The sequence below is a fragment of the Pseudonaja textilis genome, chromosome 2, assembly GCF_049901715.1.
Source record: "Pseudonaja textilis isolate UNSWEBS1 chromosome 2, rPseTex1.2, whole genome shotgun sequence".
Taxonomy (NCBI): domain Eukaryota; kingdom Metazoa; phylum Chordata; class Lepidosauria; order Squamata; family Elapidae; genus Pseudonaja; species Pseudonaja textilis.
The window spans coordinates 122,470,270-122,491,068 of NC_141991.1; the positions used below are offsets into that span (position 1 = coordinate 122,470,270).

The 20,799-nt window shown below is 37.0% G+C and overlaps 1 protein-coding gene across 2 annotated transcripts in view; it reads right to left on the minus strand.

The window, feature by feature from the left end:
* Positions 1-20,034, minus strand: part of ATAD5 (ATPase family AAA domain containing 5) — a 30,089-nt gene extending 10,055 nt beyond the window's left edge. The window contains exons 1-17 of one of the 2 annotated variants that reach the window (XM_026711083.2): positions 19,872-20,034; positions 16,216-17,879; positions 15,992-16,046; positions 15,234-15,404; positions 13,873-13,996; positions 13,255-13,333; positions 11,602-11,783; positions 10,893-11,053; positions 9,265-9,409; positions 8,805-8,960; positions 7,232-7,328; positions 5,775-5,854; positions 5,350-5,495; positions 5,119-5,269; positions 2,989-3,150; positions 1,473-1,585; positions 321-414 (exon numbers count right to left, since the gene is read on the minus strand). In XM_026711083.2, coding sequence (XP_026566868.1) covers positions 321-414; positions 1,473-1,585; positions 2,989-3,150; positions 5,119-5,269; positions 5,350-5,495; positions 5,775-5,854; positions 7,232-7,328; positions 8,805-8,960; positions 9,265-9,409; positions 10,893-11,053; positions 11,602-11,783; positions 13,255-13,333; positions 13,873-13,996; positions 15,234-15,404; positions 15,992-16,046; positions 16,216-17,879; positions 19,872-19,922 — 3,631 coding nt within the window. In that variant the 5' untranslated portion in view covers positions 19,923-20,034. The remainder of the gene's footprint in view (positions 1-320; positions 415-1,472; positions 1,586-2,988; positions 3,151-5,118; positions 5,270-5,349; positions 5,496-5,774; positions 5,855-7,231; positions 7,329-8,804; positions 8,961-9,264; positions 9,410-10,892; positions 11,054-11,601; positions 11,784-13,254; positions 13,334-13,872; positions 13,997-15,233; positions 15,405-15,991; positions 16,047-16,215; positions 17,880-19,871) is intronic. The other variant, XM_087925121.1, reaches the window with a different exon arrangement.
* Between the last annotated feature and the right edge of the window lie 765 nt (positions 20,035-20,799).

A 20,799-nucleotide genomic window follows, 5' to 3' on the forward strand; every position in this document is an offset into this window, starting at 1 on the left:
AAAACTGCTATGGGAGCAGGACAGGTTTATGCTCTGGCACCCAGTCACCCACGACTGATTACTTATTATTATTTATGCACTAGGCCTCAAAATTTATTGATGATGCTACAGAAGAAACTGTTGCCCAAAGGAATCATAATATTCTTTCAATGCACAAAACAGTAGCTAGGCAATTCATTTTTGGAACTGTCCTCTTGAAGTTAAAAGAGCTCAAACAATAATATTAATTAAATCTTATAAGAGTGCATTCAAAATGGTTATTTAATGTAAGATTACAGCAGCCAGACAGCTGAAGAATTACAGAAATGACATTTGCCTACCATTGGTGGTTAGAATGACAGGTCGCTTGGTAGTGCTCATGAAGGTCTTTATTGCATTTAGAAATCCAGTATCTTCATCAAATATTATATCAACCTAGGAGAAGGGAAACACGTTTCTAATTGTTGTATACAGGTAGTTCTCAACTTACAAGTTTATTAAGGCACCATTCAAAGTTACAACGGCACTGAAAAAATAGCAATAGCACTTAGACTTAAATACCGCTTCACGGTGCTTTACAGCCCTCTCTAAGCAGTTTACAGAGTCAGCATATTGCCCCCAACAATCTTGGTCCTCATTTTACCAACTTCAATGGAAGGCTGAATCAACCTTGAACCTGGTGAGATTTGAACTACCAAATTGCAGGATGCCGACGTAGCCTGCAGTATTGCATTTTAATTTCTGTGCCACTGTGGCTTAGTAACTTATGACCGTTTTTCATACTTATGACCATTGTAGCATCCCCATGGTCATGTGATCAAAATTCAGATGCTTAGCAACTAACTCCTATTTATGACAGTTGCAGTGTCCTGAAGTCATGTGATCATCTTTTGTAAGCTTGAGACAAACGTCAGTAGGGAAGCCAGATTCACTCAACAATCATTTTATTAACTTAGTAACTGCAGTGGTTCACTTAACAACTGTAGCAAGAAAGGTAGTAAAATGGGCCAAAATTCACTTAACAAATGTCTCGCTTAGCAACATAAATTTTGTGCTCAGTTGTAGTTGTAAGTCAAGGACTACGTGTATTTTCTTAGTTTTATGCAAGATTTTATGGAGCTGGGTTGATTTGAAAAGTAGAAAGGTACCTACTCTAATTTGGGAGTAAACAAAATTTGTATTTACAATTGAATATAGGGCCTGAAAAGTAAGTTAAATGCAGCAGTAAATCAAACGGTGTATTATTTAGAATCACTAGGATTCTATTTCTTGGAAATAACAAAAGTTGAGTGGAATCTATATTCTGAATTAATGAGTATAAAAATTATATTAATCATTACATTAATAATTAACCTTGTAAGCCACCCCAAGTCACCATGTGAGAGTTGGGTGGCCATATATTTAGCAATTAATTAATTCTTAAAAATTGACTTTGTCCTTTTTCCTTTATTCCGGAGAGTCGCAAAGGGAATAGGATCTGCAGTTAATGTTACCTCTTCAAAAAGAATAAGAGAAGTTGCACATTTATTACTGGATTCTTCTTCCTTTTTTCTTCTTTTTCCTGATTTTAACTCTGGTTTGTTTTCGGCTAAGCTTTTCCTATTTTCTGTGTGAAGAAAAAAGTACAATCAGATGTGTATCAGAAAGTAAAAAAGTAATGCAATACTGGGATGTAAAATGTCCTCAAAATATTATTAAAATTATGGCTCCCCTGCTTCTAAAGCTTAATTTTACAATGACACATAATACAATCGTGGATCGTTAGATTAGCTGGAAATAAAAGATAGGTACTCCTTGACTTACAACAGTTCATTTAGTGACTGTTCAGTTACAACAACTCTGAGAAGTGACTTAGAACCATTTTTCACACTTATGACCATTGATGCCTCTCCATAGTTACGTGATCAAAATTCAGCCACAGCCACTGACTCATAATTACGACATTTGCAGTGTTCTGGGATCACGTGATCCCCTTTTGCAACCTTCTGACAAATGAAGTCAATGGGGGAGCCAGATTCACTTAACAACCAAGTTACTAACTTAACCACTGCACTTAACACCTGTGGCAAGAAAGGTGGTAAAATGGAGCAAAACTCACTTATAATGTGTTTCATTTAGCAACAGGAATTTTGGGCTCAACTATACATTGAGAACTACCTATACAGAAACTAACAACATATAGCAGCTGAAGAAAACAAATTACACCTCATTTAGGCCAACAGCAGGAAATGTAACTCATAAGGTAAGACAAACATTTATTCATTTAATTAGTTTCAGGGGCAGGCTGACTCCAGCCTGACTCTGAGCAGCTAACAGCAGTACCAAAAAAAGATCTATGCATTCAGACAGCTATCAGCATTCTACAAGTATACTATCCCAAAGATCGTAAGTTACAGAACACTATGGGGACATGATCAAATAGATCTCTGGGGAGTATTGGTCCAGAAGACAGGGACTGTGACAGAGAGAGCCTACTTCCTGGGTCCCTTTAAATGGAATTGTTCAATCAAAGAGAAGAGGCAGACATAGCAGTATGCAATCTTGCATGGACATTGGCATTGAGTTTTGTTTTTTTTTAAAAAAAGCTTGGAGTTTCACCTGAGATATGAAGGCTGCCAGATCTTGCAAGATTTTGGCACTCTCACTGAGATCTTGATGTATCAGGTGAGAGTACTGAAATCACCTAATATTATAGTAGAGATGTCAGGAATTTCCTGTTGCCAACTTAAGAGAAGTCTAACAGTTTCTTGGCTGATTTTTAAGGGCAGCCCACTACACAGCAAATTATATAAAACATCTACATGGCTTCAAATACAGGTTTTGATTCTGTTTAAAAAAGATGGGGGGGGGGAGGACAAAGAGCTCATATTTCCCTCATTCCCAAAGATCACATGCTACAAGTTCTCAACCTCTGTAGCAGCTAACAGATCACTCATTGTACCTAATTGCACCATGGATTCAATTTTTACAAGACAAATTAGCACTCTCAGTACTTATGGTAAAGCTTACCTTTATTGCTGCTTGGTACTTTTTCTTCTTGATTCTTCAGTTTGGAAGTTAATTTAAAATAATTGTCTAAGGTTTTGGGCATCAAGCCTTGTTTTAATCCAACTTTTCTGGGTGAAACTGAAAACTTCCTTGGGGACCATTCTTTTCTGGGAGATTGTTTCTCTACAATAGCAAATTTAAACATAAACTTACAACAGGAAAACATTAGCTTTTATATTACAAACAGAACTCTTTTCCTTAATATAAATCTGCTATTTCCAAAGGAATTTATCTCAAAACTAGTCTGCATTTGACCTTTGGGAAACATGCTGAGGGCCACATCCTCAAAGGTACTTGAGGCTAAGCTGAATTAGTTTTAATTATTGCTAAAATGAAATGTAGCTCAGGGATTGTGTTATTAGGGGGTTTTTTGTGGGGGGAGGGGAAAGAAGGGAAGTTGTGCTTTCGAGTCAGGGTTAATTCCTGGCAACTGCCCAAATTCCTGTGGGTTTTTTGGCAAGATTTTTAGAAGTATTTTGCCAGTGCCGCCTTCTTCCTAGGGCTAAGAGTCATTCAACTGATTCCATCAATAAAGCAGGACTAGAACTCGGAGTCTCCTGGTTTCTAATCGACACTAGTGCCTGTAACCATGACACCAAATTGGCTCTCTACTCAGTTTAATTATATTTAACATGACTCTTCATGTATTGATAAGCAGAGCCAGTTTGGTCTAAGGCATCAGGCTAGAAACCAGATCTTTTTTTTTTAAATAAAGTTTTATTTGGGTTTTTACACATACAAAATACAAGTAAAACATCTTTTTTGAAAATAGCATGGTCCTGGGTTGAACTTCTTTATACAGACACAAAACTCAATTTCATGCTCCTTTTTATGTTCTATTCCATATCTTATATTATTCTACATTTTCTATATAGTTTTTCCCCTCTTTTAATTTTCTCAATTTTATTTTGATTGTCTCATCTCAATTCAAATCATTATATTTATACTTTTGTCTGTTCTGTTTCAATTTCATATTATCTTTTCTCATTAAACAAATTTTCTCCTGTAGTTACTAATTGGAGTATGACACCTTTATATCTTTTAATTTTATCCATGCAACTTTTATTTAAACTTTGATATATACCTTAAGGTTATGACCTTCAATATAATACATAATACATAACTTCCAATCGAATTCTGCTTGGTACATTCTTATAATACACACTATATTCTTAAAAAAAAAAAGATTATAAATATATGTAATTATAAACCCTCATTCCATTCCAATTCAGTTCTATCATTAATAATCATTAAAATCTTAACATCTTTAACACTTTTCAATTAAATATCATACTTCCTTAAAGACACATACAATCTCAATTAATTTTTCCCTTATTTCTCTTCACATGTTTTGTAAATCATTAAATATTCATTTTGTTACATTTATTTATTGACAAGCATTCCACTGAATTACGATAGCTATTTTATCAAACATTTTAATCATACATTGTTTCTTATTTTCTAAAATTATTTCTGTTTCTAATATAACAATACTATCTTATGTACCTTTGCAGAATCCCAGGGATAAGAGGAGGAGGAGGAAGGGGTATTAGGTATGTTCGATGCCTTGAGTAATTTATCAAAAAAATAATAAGAAATTCTCTATCCTTCTCCGCCATTAACTTAAAATACCAAGTGGCTAAATCAGTATTTTTCAATCCTGGCAACTTTATGTGGACTTCAATTTTCAGAATTCTGGGAGTTGAAGTCCATGCCTCTTAAAGTTGTTAAGGCTGAGAAACACTGAGCTAAGTGATGTTGGGAAAGATATTTTATAATCCCTGTCAGCGATATTACTGCTACTATTTACTATTTGTATTACTGCTACAAAATATTGATCAAGCCCAAGCAAGTAAAGGAAACACCCTTACTATTAGCCATAAAGTGCTGATAGATTATGATTACAAGGAAAGTTCAGGCTAGATGCTGATATACAACAGAGATACATGGTAATTGATCAGGTAAGACTGAAATTATCCCTCTGTAAAAATACAGCTAATAATAAAGTTATTTTATATCAAATAACAGTATTAATTGTGCTATCCTTTCTTTTTAATGCCTGCAAAAAAGGAAGAAGGAGGAATAACTTACTTGGAGACTTAGTGCTGCTGTAATGGTTAAAGAAGCATGGCTTATGAGCATGTACCCCTTGTTTGTTCACTTGGTGAGACTGCGTAGCTTCTTTTAATTGTGAGAGAATCTGCCTTCCACTGCGCTGGCAAGAAGCATTTACTTCAAATATCTGCAAGGTAATGGTAAAGAACAGGTGAGTTCATAACCCAATGACTTCGTCTCCCCTCTCTTTGCCACTATAGCATGAACCTTGAAGCCAAGCTCCTGTGCACAAGCGTAGACAGCTGCCGTCTTCCCTATCCCTGGGGGTCCAACGAGCAACATGGTGTTGCACAAAACATTCTCTTCATCGCTGACAGATGGGTCGTCTACAAAGTCCAAATGCTCCGAGGAATCTGTTGAATTACAGAACGGCACAGATAATAAAATCAGCCTAGAGCGTGTAAACCTAGACCAATTTTTTTTAAATTCTTGCATTCATTAGCCATATTCATTTCAAAATGTATGTCCTGGCATTCCATGAGAAAAACAATAGGAGGAAAAAGCACCACAGATCAAATTAAGAATTAATATTTAACACAAAACGTGTACCACTACTAGGCTCTTGATATAGCTCACATTATAGTAAGCCTGATACATTTTATTTCAAAGAATGGAGAAAGATTCCAATATACCATCATTGCTGCCGTTTTTCTTTTCTTTTTGTGTTCGGTTTTCTTCCCAACTGGCTTTTCTTTTCCATTCGCACAGCCATCTAATAAAGAGAAGGCTACATTACCACCAGCAGCAATACAGGTAGTCCTCGACTTGTGACAGTTCGTTTAGTGACTGTTTGGAGTTACAATGGCCCCGAAAAAGTGACTTATGACCCTTTTTCACACTTACGACCATTGTAGCCTCCCCATGGTCACGTGATCAAAATTCAGACACTTTGGGCAGCTGACTCATATTGATGATGATTGCAGAGTCCCGGAGACATGGGAGCCCTTTTTGTGAACTTCTGACAAGCAAAGTCAATGGGGAAATCAGATTCATTTAACAACCGTGTTATTAATTTAACAACTTCAGCAATTCACTTAACAAATGTGGCAAGAAAAGTCTTAAAATGGGGCAAAATTCATTTAACAAATTTTTTCACTAAGCAACATAAATTTTGGGCTCAGTTGTGGTCATAAATTGAGGATAACCTGTACATTCATGTGTCAAACCCTCCATGTTTCTAGAAGATGTATGTATGAATGTATATTGCTAAGACAGATACTGATAAGTAAATTATGCAATGAGAGAACCAGATATAACCGTGAGGGCGAACCTAGGGCATGTGTGCCACAGGTGGCACACATAGCCATTTGTGCTGGCATGTGAGCTGCAGGAAAATTTACCTCACTGCACATGCGCGTGCCTCACAGCTGATTTTCGGCTGGTTTGAGGCCTTTTTCGGCCTCCCAGAGGCTTGAAAAAAAGCCTCTGCAGGCTGAATAATAGCCCGTTTCATCACTTCCTATAATACCGGAAGTGATGAAATGGTCCTATTATTCGGCCTGCAAAGCCTGCAGAGGCTTTTTTCAAGTCTCTGGGAGGCCGAAAACAGCCTCAAACCGGCCGAAATTCAGCTGTGAGGCACAGTGCAGGTAAGGGGGCAGCATGTGGCGGGGGATTGTGCACGCATGTGCAGGGGTGTAGGGGGGTGCATTGCCTTCTGGGTGCTGGCACCCAAGTGCACATGTGCCAGCGCATGCACAATTTTTGGCACAGGAGCCCCAAAAGGTTAGCCACCACTGAGACATAACAACAATTGAAATTGTTTGGGGGAATATCCTTCAGGCAAGAGGAGAAAGAACCATAGCCAGGACAATGCTCTGAATAGCAACCTCTGTCACCAGAAGGAATGGAATAGTGGGAGTCCCTCTCAAGAGGGATCCTCCCTGAAAAGGAAAAGCAAGTGGGGAGAGATGGGCTCTCAGACTTGCAAGAGTTTGTTATGGCAAACAGAAAGTAAAAGTAGTGGTAATACTCATTGTATTAGTTTCTTGTCTGGACCACCTCAAAGGGATAACAATCATTTATATATGTATGTATGTATGTATGTATGTATGTATGTATGTATGTATTTAAAAAAGTTATTTCTGACCTATGTAGCTTTTTAATTGCTTCGATGTTGCCTATAAGTTCACTGGAGTTTTGGGGCTGGTATTTTTCGGTCCAAAGCATATCTCCACTTGCAAAATCTGTAGGCATGAAAATAAAGTTATTCATTTTAAGTTGCCTCATGCTTTTCTTACATCAAAACCTAGCAGTTATCTAGCTCAAATAAAGGTTTGAATTCTAATCAGTAAAGTTTATATATCATTGCTCTAACAATCACACTGCATTCTGGCATTACACCAAGCGACACTACTTGAAGTTTCATTCTGTCTTCATTTAATCAAAGTTTAATACCTGAATCTAAAACTGCAGTTAATTTTAGTTATCACTTTAAACCAGGTTCGTGATACAGATAGGAATTTGCTTCTTTCAATAAGAAATAATGAAAATTAACAAGAGGTTTTCAAAGAAAAAAGGACAAGTTCGATTAATCTATATTCATAAATATTGAAGATATAGATTAACAGAGATTCCACAATTTAAAGTTGCTAAATATTTGTAACTAAATAAAATAATTAAAATGGATCATGGATTCAACATTATAGTGTAGCAGAAAGAATGTCTGGGAATTCATTGTTAATTATCTTCCATTGTTAATTATCTTATCAGTCTGCTGTTCATTTTATACTTTCCCATTACAATTCTCTGGAGCATGCAGTGCATTAGCCTATTTAGGTTCCATTAATCTGTTCAAGCTTTCTATACAGGTAGTTCTCGACTTACAACTATCCCTTTGAGTGACCGTTCAAAGTTACAAAGGCACTGGAAAAAAGTGATTTATGACCGTTTTTTACCCTTATAATCATTGCACGTGATCAAAACATCGCCTCTGACCAACAAATTCAATGAGAAAGCCAGATTCACTTAACAATTGTGTTACTAACTTCACAGCTGCAGTGATACACTTAACAACTGTGGCAAGGAAGTTCACAAAATGGGGCAAAATTCACTTAAAAGCTGTCTTGTTCAGCAATGGAAATTTTGCACCCAGTTGTGGCCCTAAGTCAAGGACTACCTGTAATATACTCCTTGCTGGAAAAAAAAAAACAAGTTCTAGCTTTATGACTCTTTCGTCCTTCCGCTGCGGCTCCCTGTCACCGGTCAGCTCCACAATTGATACGGCTTTCGGTTAGGACAGGTAGAGGAAAAAGGATGCCGTGCTAAGAGGAGACTCTATGGTGGGGGAAACTGGACTTCCGGTTGGCTCCAGAATTGAACAGGGGGGGTTGCAGTTAGGACCTTGGTGGCTCTTTGAGTGTTTAAAGTTGCCGACCCCTGCTTTATGACTATCTTCTAAAGGAGAGGTCTCCAAACTTGGCAACTCTAAGACTTGTGAACTTCAACTCCCAGAATTCTCCAGCCTGGGAGTTGAAGTCTACAAGTCTTAAAGTTGCCAAGTTTGGGGATGCCTGTTCTAAAGCATTCAGAATAAAGTCAGTTACCAGAAAGACAGGAGATTTTTGATCCAGACTGAGAATCTCCTGTTATTTTCATCTCAGACTTTTTCACCTTATCCACATCTATTAGGAGGCTATTTTCTGCACCAATCGGTTTCATACCTGGTATCTGGGAAGAGCTTTTTGATAATTCAGGCTCTGGTTTTTCCTTCCGGTTCTTTCTTTTGCATTTGCGATCTTCAGTTTTCCGTTTTCTTTTACCTTCTTTCTGAACTTCAACTATGATTGTTTCAGAATCAACGGATTCACATTTATTTACTGGTTATAGGGAGAAAAAAGCAAGATGTCATATCTCTGTGCATTTCTAGCATTAATATTTAATATAACCAAAAATTAATTGGACTATAGTCTTAAATATTGTATAGTTCTGGGCATTCTTCAGCATTCTCTTTCAGTTACCTGTGCTCTCAAAATGAATCTATTCAGAATTAGGTGAATTCTCCAGGATAGACTAATATCATTTTTTCTGGAGAATATATTTCCCTCAATTAAAATCTTTTACTTCTCAGTAAATCCATATATTTTGCATTATCTACACAATAACTTTACACACACTGCTAACCTTGTTCATTGTTTTCAGGAGGAGCTTGTTTTTTCAAAAGTAGATCAAAAAATAGTTTCACTGGAAACTGAGCATTGAAAGATTGAATCTCTTCCAACAAAACATCCCTCTGCATTTTGGAAAATACCAGTTGCCACCCAGATGGCTGCAAATAAAAGAAAACATATGTTGCTTGCATAGTGAACATTTCTGGTAATTAACAATTGTTTGATAAAGGATACAATATTCTCTAGAAATTATGTAGTTAAAATATGATGTAATAAAATTTACTTTAATAACATTGTTCACATAAAATTTATTCACATGCATTATTCAATACCAATTCTAAGTCATGATTCCTGTGAATTTTATCATTCTTGATTAAATGTAATCCTTTGGAGAGGAATAACTAATATTTTCCTTTCTTCTTCCCTCCCTCCCCCATATTTTCTTTTCATATCTTGGGTCTTATGCTGTTTTTGTCTTTTTATAATGTTCTTGCAACCTGCCCAAGAGTCATTAAGAGTTAGACAACATATAAATTTAAATTTTTGGTGCTGCTGCTGCTATTATATTATTGTTGGTATCCTTGGGATGGTGATATTGTTCAGTGGGTAGCATTCTTTCTTTCGAGAGTGGGACATTGGATTTCATTTTAATGTGTGCTGTTGTGTATACAGGTAAATGACTGTGATGACCCAGGGTGGGATACAAAACAAACACAGTCATAGAAAACAGGTGAAGCCCCTTTTATTCCTTCAGTTTGCTTCCAAGCTCCGAATATCTTTGACGGAAGACAAAAAAACTCCCACACAGTTACATGAAGAAGGAAAAAAGCAACACAAACCAGGCAAGATAAGGGCTGGAGGATGTCCACAAATAACACACACTGGGAAGGACACCAAACTCAGAGAGGAACTATAAACTAGAGATATTTACACGATTTGTTTCCAGCGTTTACCAGTACGCAGGTCCAAACTCTTATTCAGTTGTCACACCTGCAGCCCATGAAGAGGATCAAGGCCTTCTCCTCCCGAGGAGACCACATCTCTCCCATATCCTCTCCTCCCTGTGTGCCCTAGGATGGATAGGGGATGGGCCTGGGTCCTCCTGACTGCTCAGCCAGCCTCTGCCCTTCCCCAGCCTCCTCTACAACCTCTGGAGACACACTTCCACTCCCTGTCGGCTGTTCCTCCTCTCCCTCAAGAGTCAGTCTCCACCAGGGGCATGACAATGACAATGAAGGTTAGTTTACCTTAATTTAATTTAATAATTATTATACCATTCCATATAATATTGTTCTTATGTCAGTAAAATCACATATATAATGCTTCCAAAACTCCCCCAAACACTACTAAGACATTTCTAAAATGAAAAGTCCACAACAATTTATATTAAGAACCTAAAGACAGGGACTAACTTAGCTTATAATTCCTGACTTATAAGAAAAAGCAAATCAAAAGTCGTTAAACTTTCTTGCTGAATTCCTATGAAAAATGTTCTCACCACTGGGAGAAAATAAGCAGGAGCAATGAGGCAGCTGCACTAACATGTTATTTGCAAACAGTGAGAATTCTGGTTCTCTATTTTTTGTTAAGTGTCCCTACGTTTACTCAAAATAGTCATAAGAATGATTATAAAATACTAACCACCACAACTACAGAATCATTGTTATTAGGCTGTGTAGTTAAAACTGAGAGTTCACCCAGTGAAAGAGTAAGTTTTGCAACATCAGTTACTTCAGAATTCACATCCTTAAGTTTAGTTAAGAAGGAACAAGAAGGTGATGCCAATCTCCACATCAAGCATCCTACAAAAGAATAAAAATCCAATTAACAACTTTTAGAAAGTTGTTCTCGAATAGAAATTATAGGAAAATCAAATGATGGGATAATATTCATTCAACCGAAATACACTTGTTGATAATTAACAAATGTCTCAGGAGAAAGCTAGACAAAGTACTGGAGAAAGCAATATTGTACAAAAAGACTCACTCTAATGAAATGTGAACTTAAGCACAAAATAAACACCTGACTATTAAGTTCTCTTAGCGAAAACTCATAGGTTGGCTTGTCCAATAACACAGATGCAACATTACTACCCACTTAGTAGTTTTTACTCCTATACAACCTACTTTTATATTTCTAGTCTCTTCTTTGGCTATCTTTCCTTAATATCTGGTGTCTTATTCCTCCAAAGTACTAAGATTCTGATGTAAAATACTTCCATAAACACAAAATAACTACACCATCAAATAAGGCCATTTAATGTATTAAATGTGTCAATAAACCACCCTTAAGGTGAAAAAATTCAATAATTTAATATTTATTACAGAAATGTCAAAAGATCAGAACTCACTGTCGTCCTTCTGCTGAACATGGATCACTTTTTGAAAACAGGAATTAGCTGCAGAATATGCTTCTAACACCGCTGCTTTTTTTGCAATCTTTTTCTTTAAAGATTCTGGCAAACCACTCATTAAAAATTCACGTTTAGCTTTGAACTCTGTGTAATCTTGCGAGTTTTCAGACTCATCTTCACTAATGAAAATGACAACCAAAAATAACTTCAGTACACAGCAACTGGTTACAGCAATGCTTTTTTGAAAAGATCTGAAGAAGCTTACTAAGAATATTCAATGAGATCAGTAAAACAGTTTTTTTGAAAACAAAAATGACCTCCCCCTGCAACGAATAACCAAAAGGGAGTTTCAAATGTTCCCTGTTTGTAAGGCAAACATGAAGCCAAGTAGACCATCGTTAGTCCTCAATTTATAATTGCTCCCTTAGCGACCAAAGTGATAATGGTCTCCCCAAAGGATACTTATGATTGAAGTTGTGATGGGCCATCCGCCAGTCATGTGTTCACATTTCAGGTGCTTACCCCATTGCACCTGCATATACAACTGTCTCCAGCATCCTATGGTCAGTCACTAGTCTGGAATGGTATAGGATCTCCTGTTTGAACAGAGGGTTACTAGAAGACCTTCAAGATCCCTTCCAACTGTGTTATTCTGTTGTTATTCTGACCAGCCTGCTGTCTGACACCAGTTCTTTCTGAAATATTCTATTGGAGTATTTGGGCTTTGAGACCTGGGAGACTTTAATCACTATGCATTGGGTGCCGAATATGGATAAGCTCCAGGTTTCATAACTTCCATGGGATTGCCTCTGCTGTTCTAATCCAGAAGTTCCTAACCCCTGGTCTGCAGTCTGGTACCTGGCCACGGTCCCTTGGAAACTGGGCCGCGTAAGCGGCAGGCGAGTGTGTGAAGCTCGCCCAGTTCGCAGAGCCGGAAAGGTTGGGGACTGCTGTTCTAAATCTTAATACACTTTGGCAGTTGCATAGTAAAAAAGATGTTTTTGGTGCATCCTGAAATAGATGGATCATTATTCAAAGATAGAGGACACTGCTGTCAGGCCGTAGTTACAGTCAGATCATTTTCTGAGCAATTTGCAGTTTGTTGATATACTTGTCTTCTGGGAAACCAATTCAGATAGAGACCATGGGCTTGCAGAAAGCCCATTTAGGGATTTCAGAGATGAATGGAGGTGGGCTATTTACTGTGCACCTTATTCAATTCTTTAATATGCAGAGTACAAAGATATTGAATAACATTGCCTGAATGGTATCTCAGTACTAGTTGCTTCCACGGGACATCTTGGTGTACTAAGGATCTATGGATGAAGAAACAACTACAGAAAGACCAATAGAAAAGAATATATGTAACTTGGGGGCTGAAACATGGAATTCTTTGTATTCTCTGAAGTTGGTTGTTTGCTTACAGACATTTCATTGCCAAACTAGGTAACGACATTTGTATGTATGTATGTATGTATGTATGTATGTATGTATGTATGTACCAACACATCCTTTTTCCAAGTTGAACATGACATGCAAACATGCCTCTATCAAATGGGCACTAACTGAAGGTATCTGGTTTGACAAATACTAGCAAAATGCAAGTTTCAGCTAAATTTAGAGATAGAGAAACTCCCACAGTGGACTGACCTGGAGTTGACAAAAATAACTGCTTCATCTGTAGATTTTTTGGTTTTTTTCCTAATTGCCAGAGACATTTTCTCCTTCCCTTTAAAGAAAACATATTGCTAAATTAATATTAAATTATGTGTAGGCAACACTTTAGTCTTAATCTAGTAATAAAATAACATAATAAGAGAAATAAAGATCTCTTAATGAATCATTCATTTTTATGAATCTTTTCAGGCATTGTTACACAATCTTACCCAATGACAAGGGCTTCTCTAATTTTTCTCTTTTTAAATATGGCTCAAATGTTTAAAATTTTGGTGATTCATTACCGCCTTTATATTTTCTTTTCATCACAATTTTTGACAACTTAACTTCTATGTTTAAAAGTGAGAAATATTAGTGATAAAGAAGTCATTTATTATGTATTAGCTTCCACTGGATCAGTCTAAATTGACAAAACATTATTTATCAAAAGCTCTTTCCTACCCTTCGTGGTTGTTCCTATCCTAGCCAGCAAATGTATGGCTGTTATTTATACAATTATAAAGGGACAGGATTTATGATCACAGATCTCACTTTGTTTGTTTCTGTTGTAGCCACTGACTGAACGTATTGTAAATAAGTAACATTTATTACCATTTGATTTCTTAGTTGCCTTCACAAATTTGGTCTTTTTCCCCAATACGTCATTTACACTTTGGAGTTTTTTGGGATTTTCTATGTGGTCTGAAACAGTGCCTGAATCCAGAGCTTGGGAGTTCTGCATAAAAAAAAAATAAGAAATTAATATTACTACTTACAGACTGAAGGAATCTTTGATTGCCTGTTGGTGATGTATAGGTGCATACTTCATCATCTTGCTCCCTTGTTTCCACCTCCCCCAATAATTTGTTGAAATTTCCAAACCTTTAATGCATAAATTCTCTGGCAAATTAATATCCCTTTATATTTCATGCAATGTTGATAAGTCCATGGAGCTCAGGGCACATAATATCTCCATGGCCAATATAACGCTTCACAGTGCCTCACAGTCGTCTCTAAGTGGTTTATAGAGTCAACATATTGCCCCACAACAATCTGGATCCTCATTTTACCAACCTGGGAAGGATGGAAGGCTGAATCAACCTGGAGCCCCGCCAGGATCAAACTCCTGGCAATGAACTGAATTAACCTGCAATACTGTGCCACCGTGGCATATATAAATAAATGTGGCAAATCATTATAACCATGATTTATCATGAACATAGCTGTATACATCCACCAACTCCTTCTTTCAGTGGCTCAGTTTTATCATGTCCTCTTCAAGCAGTCCTAGGCATAAGTAATAGATGCTTTCCCCATAACAAATATGCAATAAATGAAAGGGATGCTCTCTGGTTACAGGAATAAAGAAGACCCCTGCAGATGACACAGTAAGTCCAAAACAAATAATGGACAACTGGTTTGTAGCTACCACTGAGGGAAAGAAGCCGCTAAGAGCAAACATTCAAGAATAAGCTTAAGATTGAAACCTTTCTTACAGAACAAATATCTTCATATGTGCTCTTCCTTCGTTTCCTTTTTTACAATGTTATATTTAATGTTGAATGAAAAAGCTAAACAATCATAACACTGGTAACATTAATGTTCTAAATTGTAACTAATATTGATAGAATATTCAGTTTTTCTTTCTTCTTCTCTATGTTCAATTTAAGTTATTTAAATAATAGAATATTAAGAATGTAAGAATACTGAATTGAAGTAATAAATTGTATAAAGATTTACAGTAACACAATAATAAAGAAAAAAAAGAATATATGGCATGTTGTGCTGTCCAAATCTACCCATTATAACTCAGAAAGCACTTGGGTCGGTTGTAAAATTTCTATTGCATGTTTTCCTATAATTAAACTTGAAATGAATGTAACCCAAAATGTGTAAAACAAAGCAACTTTATTCAGTTTAATTTCAACAGCAAAATTATAATTACATAAATCAGTGATCTCAAATAGACTTACTTCTATTTTTTCTAAATGTTTCTTTTCGGCAAGAGCCCTTTGTCTAGAAGAGTGTCTTAAAGATACATGTAACGCTTCTTCCATGGTTCTTGATATTCGATTATGCTGTACAGCCTTTGCTTTCTCAACCAATTTCTTTGCTTTGAAAATATTTCTAGACGTTGAATTCATCTACCACAAAAATGAAAAATAATTAACAACTGTGAGCAGAAATACATGCACCCTGTCCAAACCACGTTTTTGTTCCTCTGAATATAATGAACAGTATTAATGGCACATATTAAATAGACCCCTGATATGGTATAAAATAACTATCAGTTATGACAAATATGTACATTGCTCATATATACACATACAAATTTCCAAGCATTCTAGTAAAGTTGCCAATATGTGCCAGTATACTCATTTGCAAAACCTCTTAAGTGCAGCTAGATCAGTAAATGCCTCAAATGCCAATAAAGAATTCTAATTCTAATTTGCTTTCATTACTTCTCTAAATATATTATTGGACCACAAGATAATGCAGGCAATTGAAAATTTAAGTTACATGATCATAAGAATGGCAACCCTAGCTTCAGGGTAAATATTTTCCATGAAGTGTGAAAATGGGCCTGTGCAAACCTTATATTTTTCATGGGCTTAAGAAGCTTAATTTCCATACATCATTCAAAGATCATTTTCACACTTTAAATTCAGCTATCTAACATTAAATTTTACAATGATGCCTCAAGGGTTACTTTCATTCAGATTTATCATACCTTTACATTCTGCTGCGCAAATCTATCTGAGGTATTAATTCGGGTGAACTTCATCCTGTATAAACAAAACAAAAAACAAAACAACCCCCCCCCTAATGTTAAACTTTTTTTTTCCAAAAAATGCAACTTTAGTATGTTTAGAAACACTGATAAGTTTCTATTTCCAGACAAAGTTATGTAACAATCATTACTTTTACTCTCAAAATATGTCAAAATAATATTACCTTATCGGGCTCTGTGAATCAAAGGGCTCAGTTATCACTTCAGCTGTATACAAGACATTTTTAAAAGATCGGTTTGTTTTAGGAGTAGAGGTCTGCAAAGGACAAGCATCTGGTGGATTTTCAGTGATAGTCTGTGAAACCATGGCTTTTTCCGGAGTACTCTGGCTTCTCTTTTGCCAACAATGTCTTCTCAATCCCTTACTTTTTTGAGAAAGTTCTCTTTCTTTCTCAGTTGGTGTTGTCCTATTAATTGGACAATGAACATTATTGTTCTGGTTATCATTTATATTGAAATCCTTCTCTTTTGCTTCCACTACGCCCTTCCGCTTTTTGGATTTATTTCTTACTCTGGTGCTATCACATTTTTCGGTAATGTCATGGGCAGTGCCACCACCAGAAGCTATCAACGCATTATTTGCAGTTTGTTGGTTAGAGTCATCCTCACATTCTTCCCCTTCTAGTGTGTGGCCTGATGGTTTTTCTTCAACTTCTTTCTGCTTACTAGGTCCTCTTTTAGCTCCATTTTTTACTATATCTGCTCCTGGCTGTCTAAAAGCTTTCATAAATTGGTATCGTTCTTCTGCAGTGCATTTTGATTTCACAGTCTCTGAACCTGCACTTTCTAATACGGCCAGTTCTAACTCTTCTTCCGCAATCACCACATTTGACTTTCTTTTTTGAGTCACCTGTTCAATATACTCCCTTTCTGACGAAGCTGGACACTTTTTTACTTTGGCTTTGCTTTTTTGATTTTCAAAAATAGAGGCAATTTTTTGGGACCGAAGAGATTTTGGAGGGACAGAATGAATTTGGGCGAGGACAGTCACTTTCTTAAGTGGCAAATCTTGACTATCTTGATCAATGTCTGCTTTCTCAGAGGCAACAAAATCATCAGGTGTCTTTTCTTTTGGAATCTGTTCGATGTGTTCTCCTTGACTTTTTAAGAAGTCTTCAAATGATACAGTGACAGTATTGTATGATGTCATCTGTGCACTAGCTTCAGGATCCAGAGTAAGCAGTGCAGTTTTATTTTCTGATTCAGTGACAGATACAATTTGTTTACTAGTTTCTTTACGTGAATCCTTTGTCAGTGTCTCAGTGGTAGAATTTTCAAACAACTCCATTTCATTCTTAGGCTTCTTTCTTTTTAATTGTTTTTTATTGCTTTTTACTACATTTCCTTCTATTTTAGTTTTTCTTTCCTCATTCTCATAGCTAACTTTACTGATATAGCCTTCACTACAAACATTTATTGTCTCTTCTCCATTTGTGAGGCTAATCAACGCAATATCATTGCGACTCATGAAACTCGCCTTACAGTTCTCTTCTTGTGGATTGGGTATTTCTTTATCATTATCCTTATCTATCAAAGGCTCAAATGTTTTATCAGTTTTTAATTTATTATTTAAGTTATTCCGCTTTCCTCTCCACTTAAGTTTTGATGGAGGCTTTGAAGAATTTTCCAGTGATAGTGAGTTTGCTTTGCTTTCTTGCTCCAGTTGAGGTAAAGGAGCATTCTCATTTATAGGAGGTTTTTTAAAATAATCCATTATATTATTAGACTTTGGTGGTGACAATATGCTCTCAACATTTTTCCCCAATGGTGAAAAATAGTTGGTAATTGCTTTAATAGAAAGGTTGTCTTCCTTTCGTTTTGTACATGACTGTAAAGAAAGAGCATAGGAATAAGTACAATAAAATGCACATGTCATATCTTATCCAGATGATATTCACTTGGGAATTATTTTTAAATATTTTCAGCATATTACTCAGAATGTTTGGCATTATTTTAAGTGTTGTGCAGCGCTTTGGATTCACTACTAAAAAGATGTTTTAAAACATTTGGGGTCTGCAAGCATAACATCTTTCTACAACTTAAAGCACACATTATTTATTTCAGACATGTCTTCTTGTTAACAGGCAACAAATTCAGGCTTTAATTCAGAGAACCTAAACCAACTTCCAGCTGAATTATTAGTGCCAGTGCACAAAAATCAAGAAAAAAAGATTCATCTTCTTATAAGATCCATCTCATCCTGGGTACCCTTTTTTTAAACTATTGCCATCTGGCAGATGGTACAGGACAATAAAAACAAGGACAAATAGGCTGAAAAACAACTTCTATCCCAGAGCAGTGACTATATTGAATTCTACTGTATAGTCATTGTGCAATATTAATGCAATATCAGGGGTTTTCAGTACAATTGTATACATGTGAAGGATGTGTTTTTTTATGTATAATGTACACTGAAGATGGCATTTAATTTTCTTGTACGAGGTGCAATGACAGTAAAGTAAATTAACTAACTAAAAAGCTGAACTGACATATAATATAGGTAATCCCTGACTTTTGTTTAGCCACCCATTCAAAGTTACATCATCACCGAAAAAGGTGACTTACAACTGGTCCTCACATTGACAACTGTCACAGTATCCCAGCCATGTGATCAAAATTTGGGTATTTGGCAATTGGCTATGTTTACACAAGTTGCAGCATTCCTGGCTCATGTGGTCATCATTTGTGACCTTCCCAGCTGGTATCCAATAAGCGAAGCCAGTGGGGAAAGCTAGATTTCCGTAACTACTATAGGGATTCATTCAACAACCACGGCAAAAAAGGTCATAAAATCGAGCATGAATCACTTAACAACTGCCTTGCTTAGCAATGGGAAACCTGATACAATTGTCATTGTAAGTCGAGGACTACAATGTACTTATTTATCTTTTATATTACAGCAGATTATTTCCTAATTTCTTTTTCATGAGTCAAGCAGAACAAAGTAGCCATGCATGCCTATTTAAAGAAAAGTATGGATGTGAGCATGATCTCGCTGCTAGATCAATGGCATAGGTTGACTTAAACAAAATAATACCAATCAGACAGGCCAAGGATAAGAAAATGCCCTTAAATAGGAAATACAAGGTTCTACTACTAGAATTATTACCAAGCATTGGATAAATCTGAACACAACTTCTATACTTTGTGAAGAAATCTTGACAACTGTAATGAGTTTAACTTTCTAGGCTATTTGTCTTGACACTAAAATCTTAAAAAGAGGGACTATAATCTTTGAATTCCAGAGCCACCACCGATGGCCCTTCTTGAGTCCTCCTGGTTGGGAATTACAATATGCAGAAAGACCAGAAAGTCCAGTTGCCTCTTGAAAAAAGCACTTTTGGGACAACCATGACCTGGATGACTGGAGAATCTCCACATAGACAGTAGGCAGAAAGAGTTCCTTGGAAAGCCAGCAAAAAACAAAAAAAACCAGTAGAGTTTGACACCTCCTCTCTAATCTTGGACTTTGCAGTTCAAGGATTAGCTGCCAAGGATCCTCGGTTTTGGGAGGAATCGCAGAACCAAGTGTGCGTACGCTAAAGGAGACATATGAAATCAACAGGCTATAATACAGGCAAAAAGAGAATTTCACTCCCGGCTTAAAATCCAGATTAATAGGCAGATGTTGCATGCACATATTAAGGGGGGAGACAAGAAGGTGTCAAAAGATTAAAGCCGGTTACGGGCGCCTATACAAAGAGATCTCGGCATCCCAACCGCTTTCCCTTCCGCGCTCGGCGAGCAAAAGCAGGAAGATCGAAGAGTGTCCTCCTCTTCTTCCTTTGCTCTGTCTGGCGTTTCTCTCCTTAGCGCTTACCTGAGCCGCCCCGTCAGTCGGCGAAGCAGTAGCGGCCGCGAACACCGCCATCTTCCTTGTAAGAAAGCCGCCCTCGTCCCCGCCATTCAGCGCGAAGAGGAACCGAATCAGAAATTCCCGCGCGACAAATACAATCGGGCAAACCAGAAAAAACCGCGCGAGAGGCGGGGAAGTGGGCGGGATTTGGAGCACAGCAACGCTGCGAAGGGGGGGGGAGTGCGCTCCCGGGAAGCACGTGACCAGAGAGCGGGGCCAAGACCCGCTCGTTGCCGTAGTCGATGTCACGTGAACCTCTAAGCCAATTGGAGGAAGGCTCCTCGCGGCGGGTGTGGGGCAAAAGGCTTTGTCTTCAAGACGCAAAGTCGCCAAAGGCTGTTTTGAGTTGAATTCGGCCCCTGGGAAGGCCGTCTAGTTCGTTATTTCACTAGCAATATTGGAAGTGGGTGCATTGTACTGTACCTTGTACTGTGTTCTTCTGGGGTGTTGCTTTTAATTCATTGTTTTACTTCATTTAATTAATTGTTTTCACTTAGGATAAATTTCTAGAGAAAAAGCCATGTTTATATTATGTAGAAAAGTAATATACAATCTTGTAAATGTGCCCGAAAAGCTTCCAGAGCCTTGGGTAGGACCCTCAGAGATTTGAAAGCTGCAGTGAAATTGTATTATTGCACTGAATTTAATACAGGCATGCATTAAAACCAGCGTAGTGTAACAGTGGAGACCCAGGTTCAAGTACACCTGCCACAGAAGGTGTGATTTAAAATCAAAATATGTCAAGTTATGTGGAAGAATCAGAGGATGTTCATATTGAATTTGTCATTTTTATCTACCTCTCTAATCTTTCCCAAAGACCTGGGATAGGCAGATGTTGATGTTCGAGGATGCTAGAAGTATCGTTGCAGGATACAAACTGTTCTAAATAAAG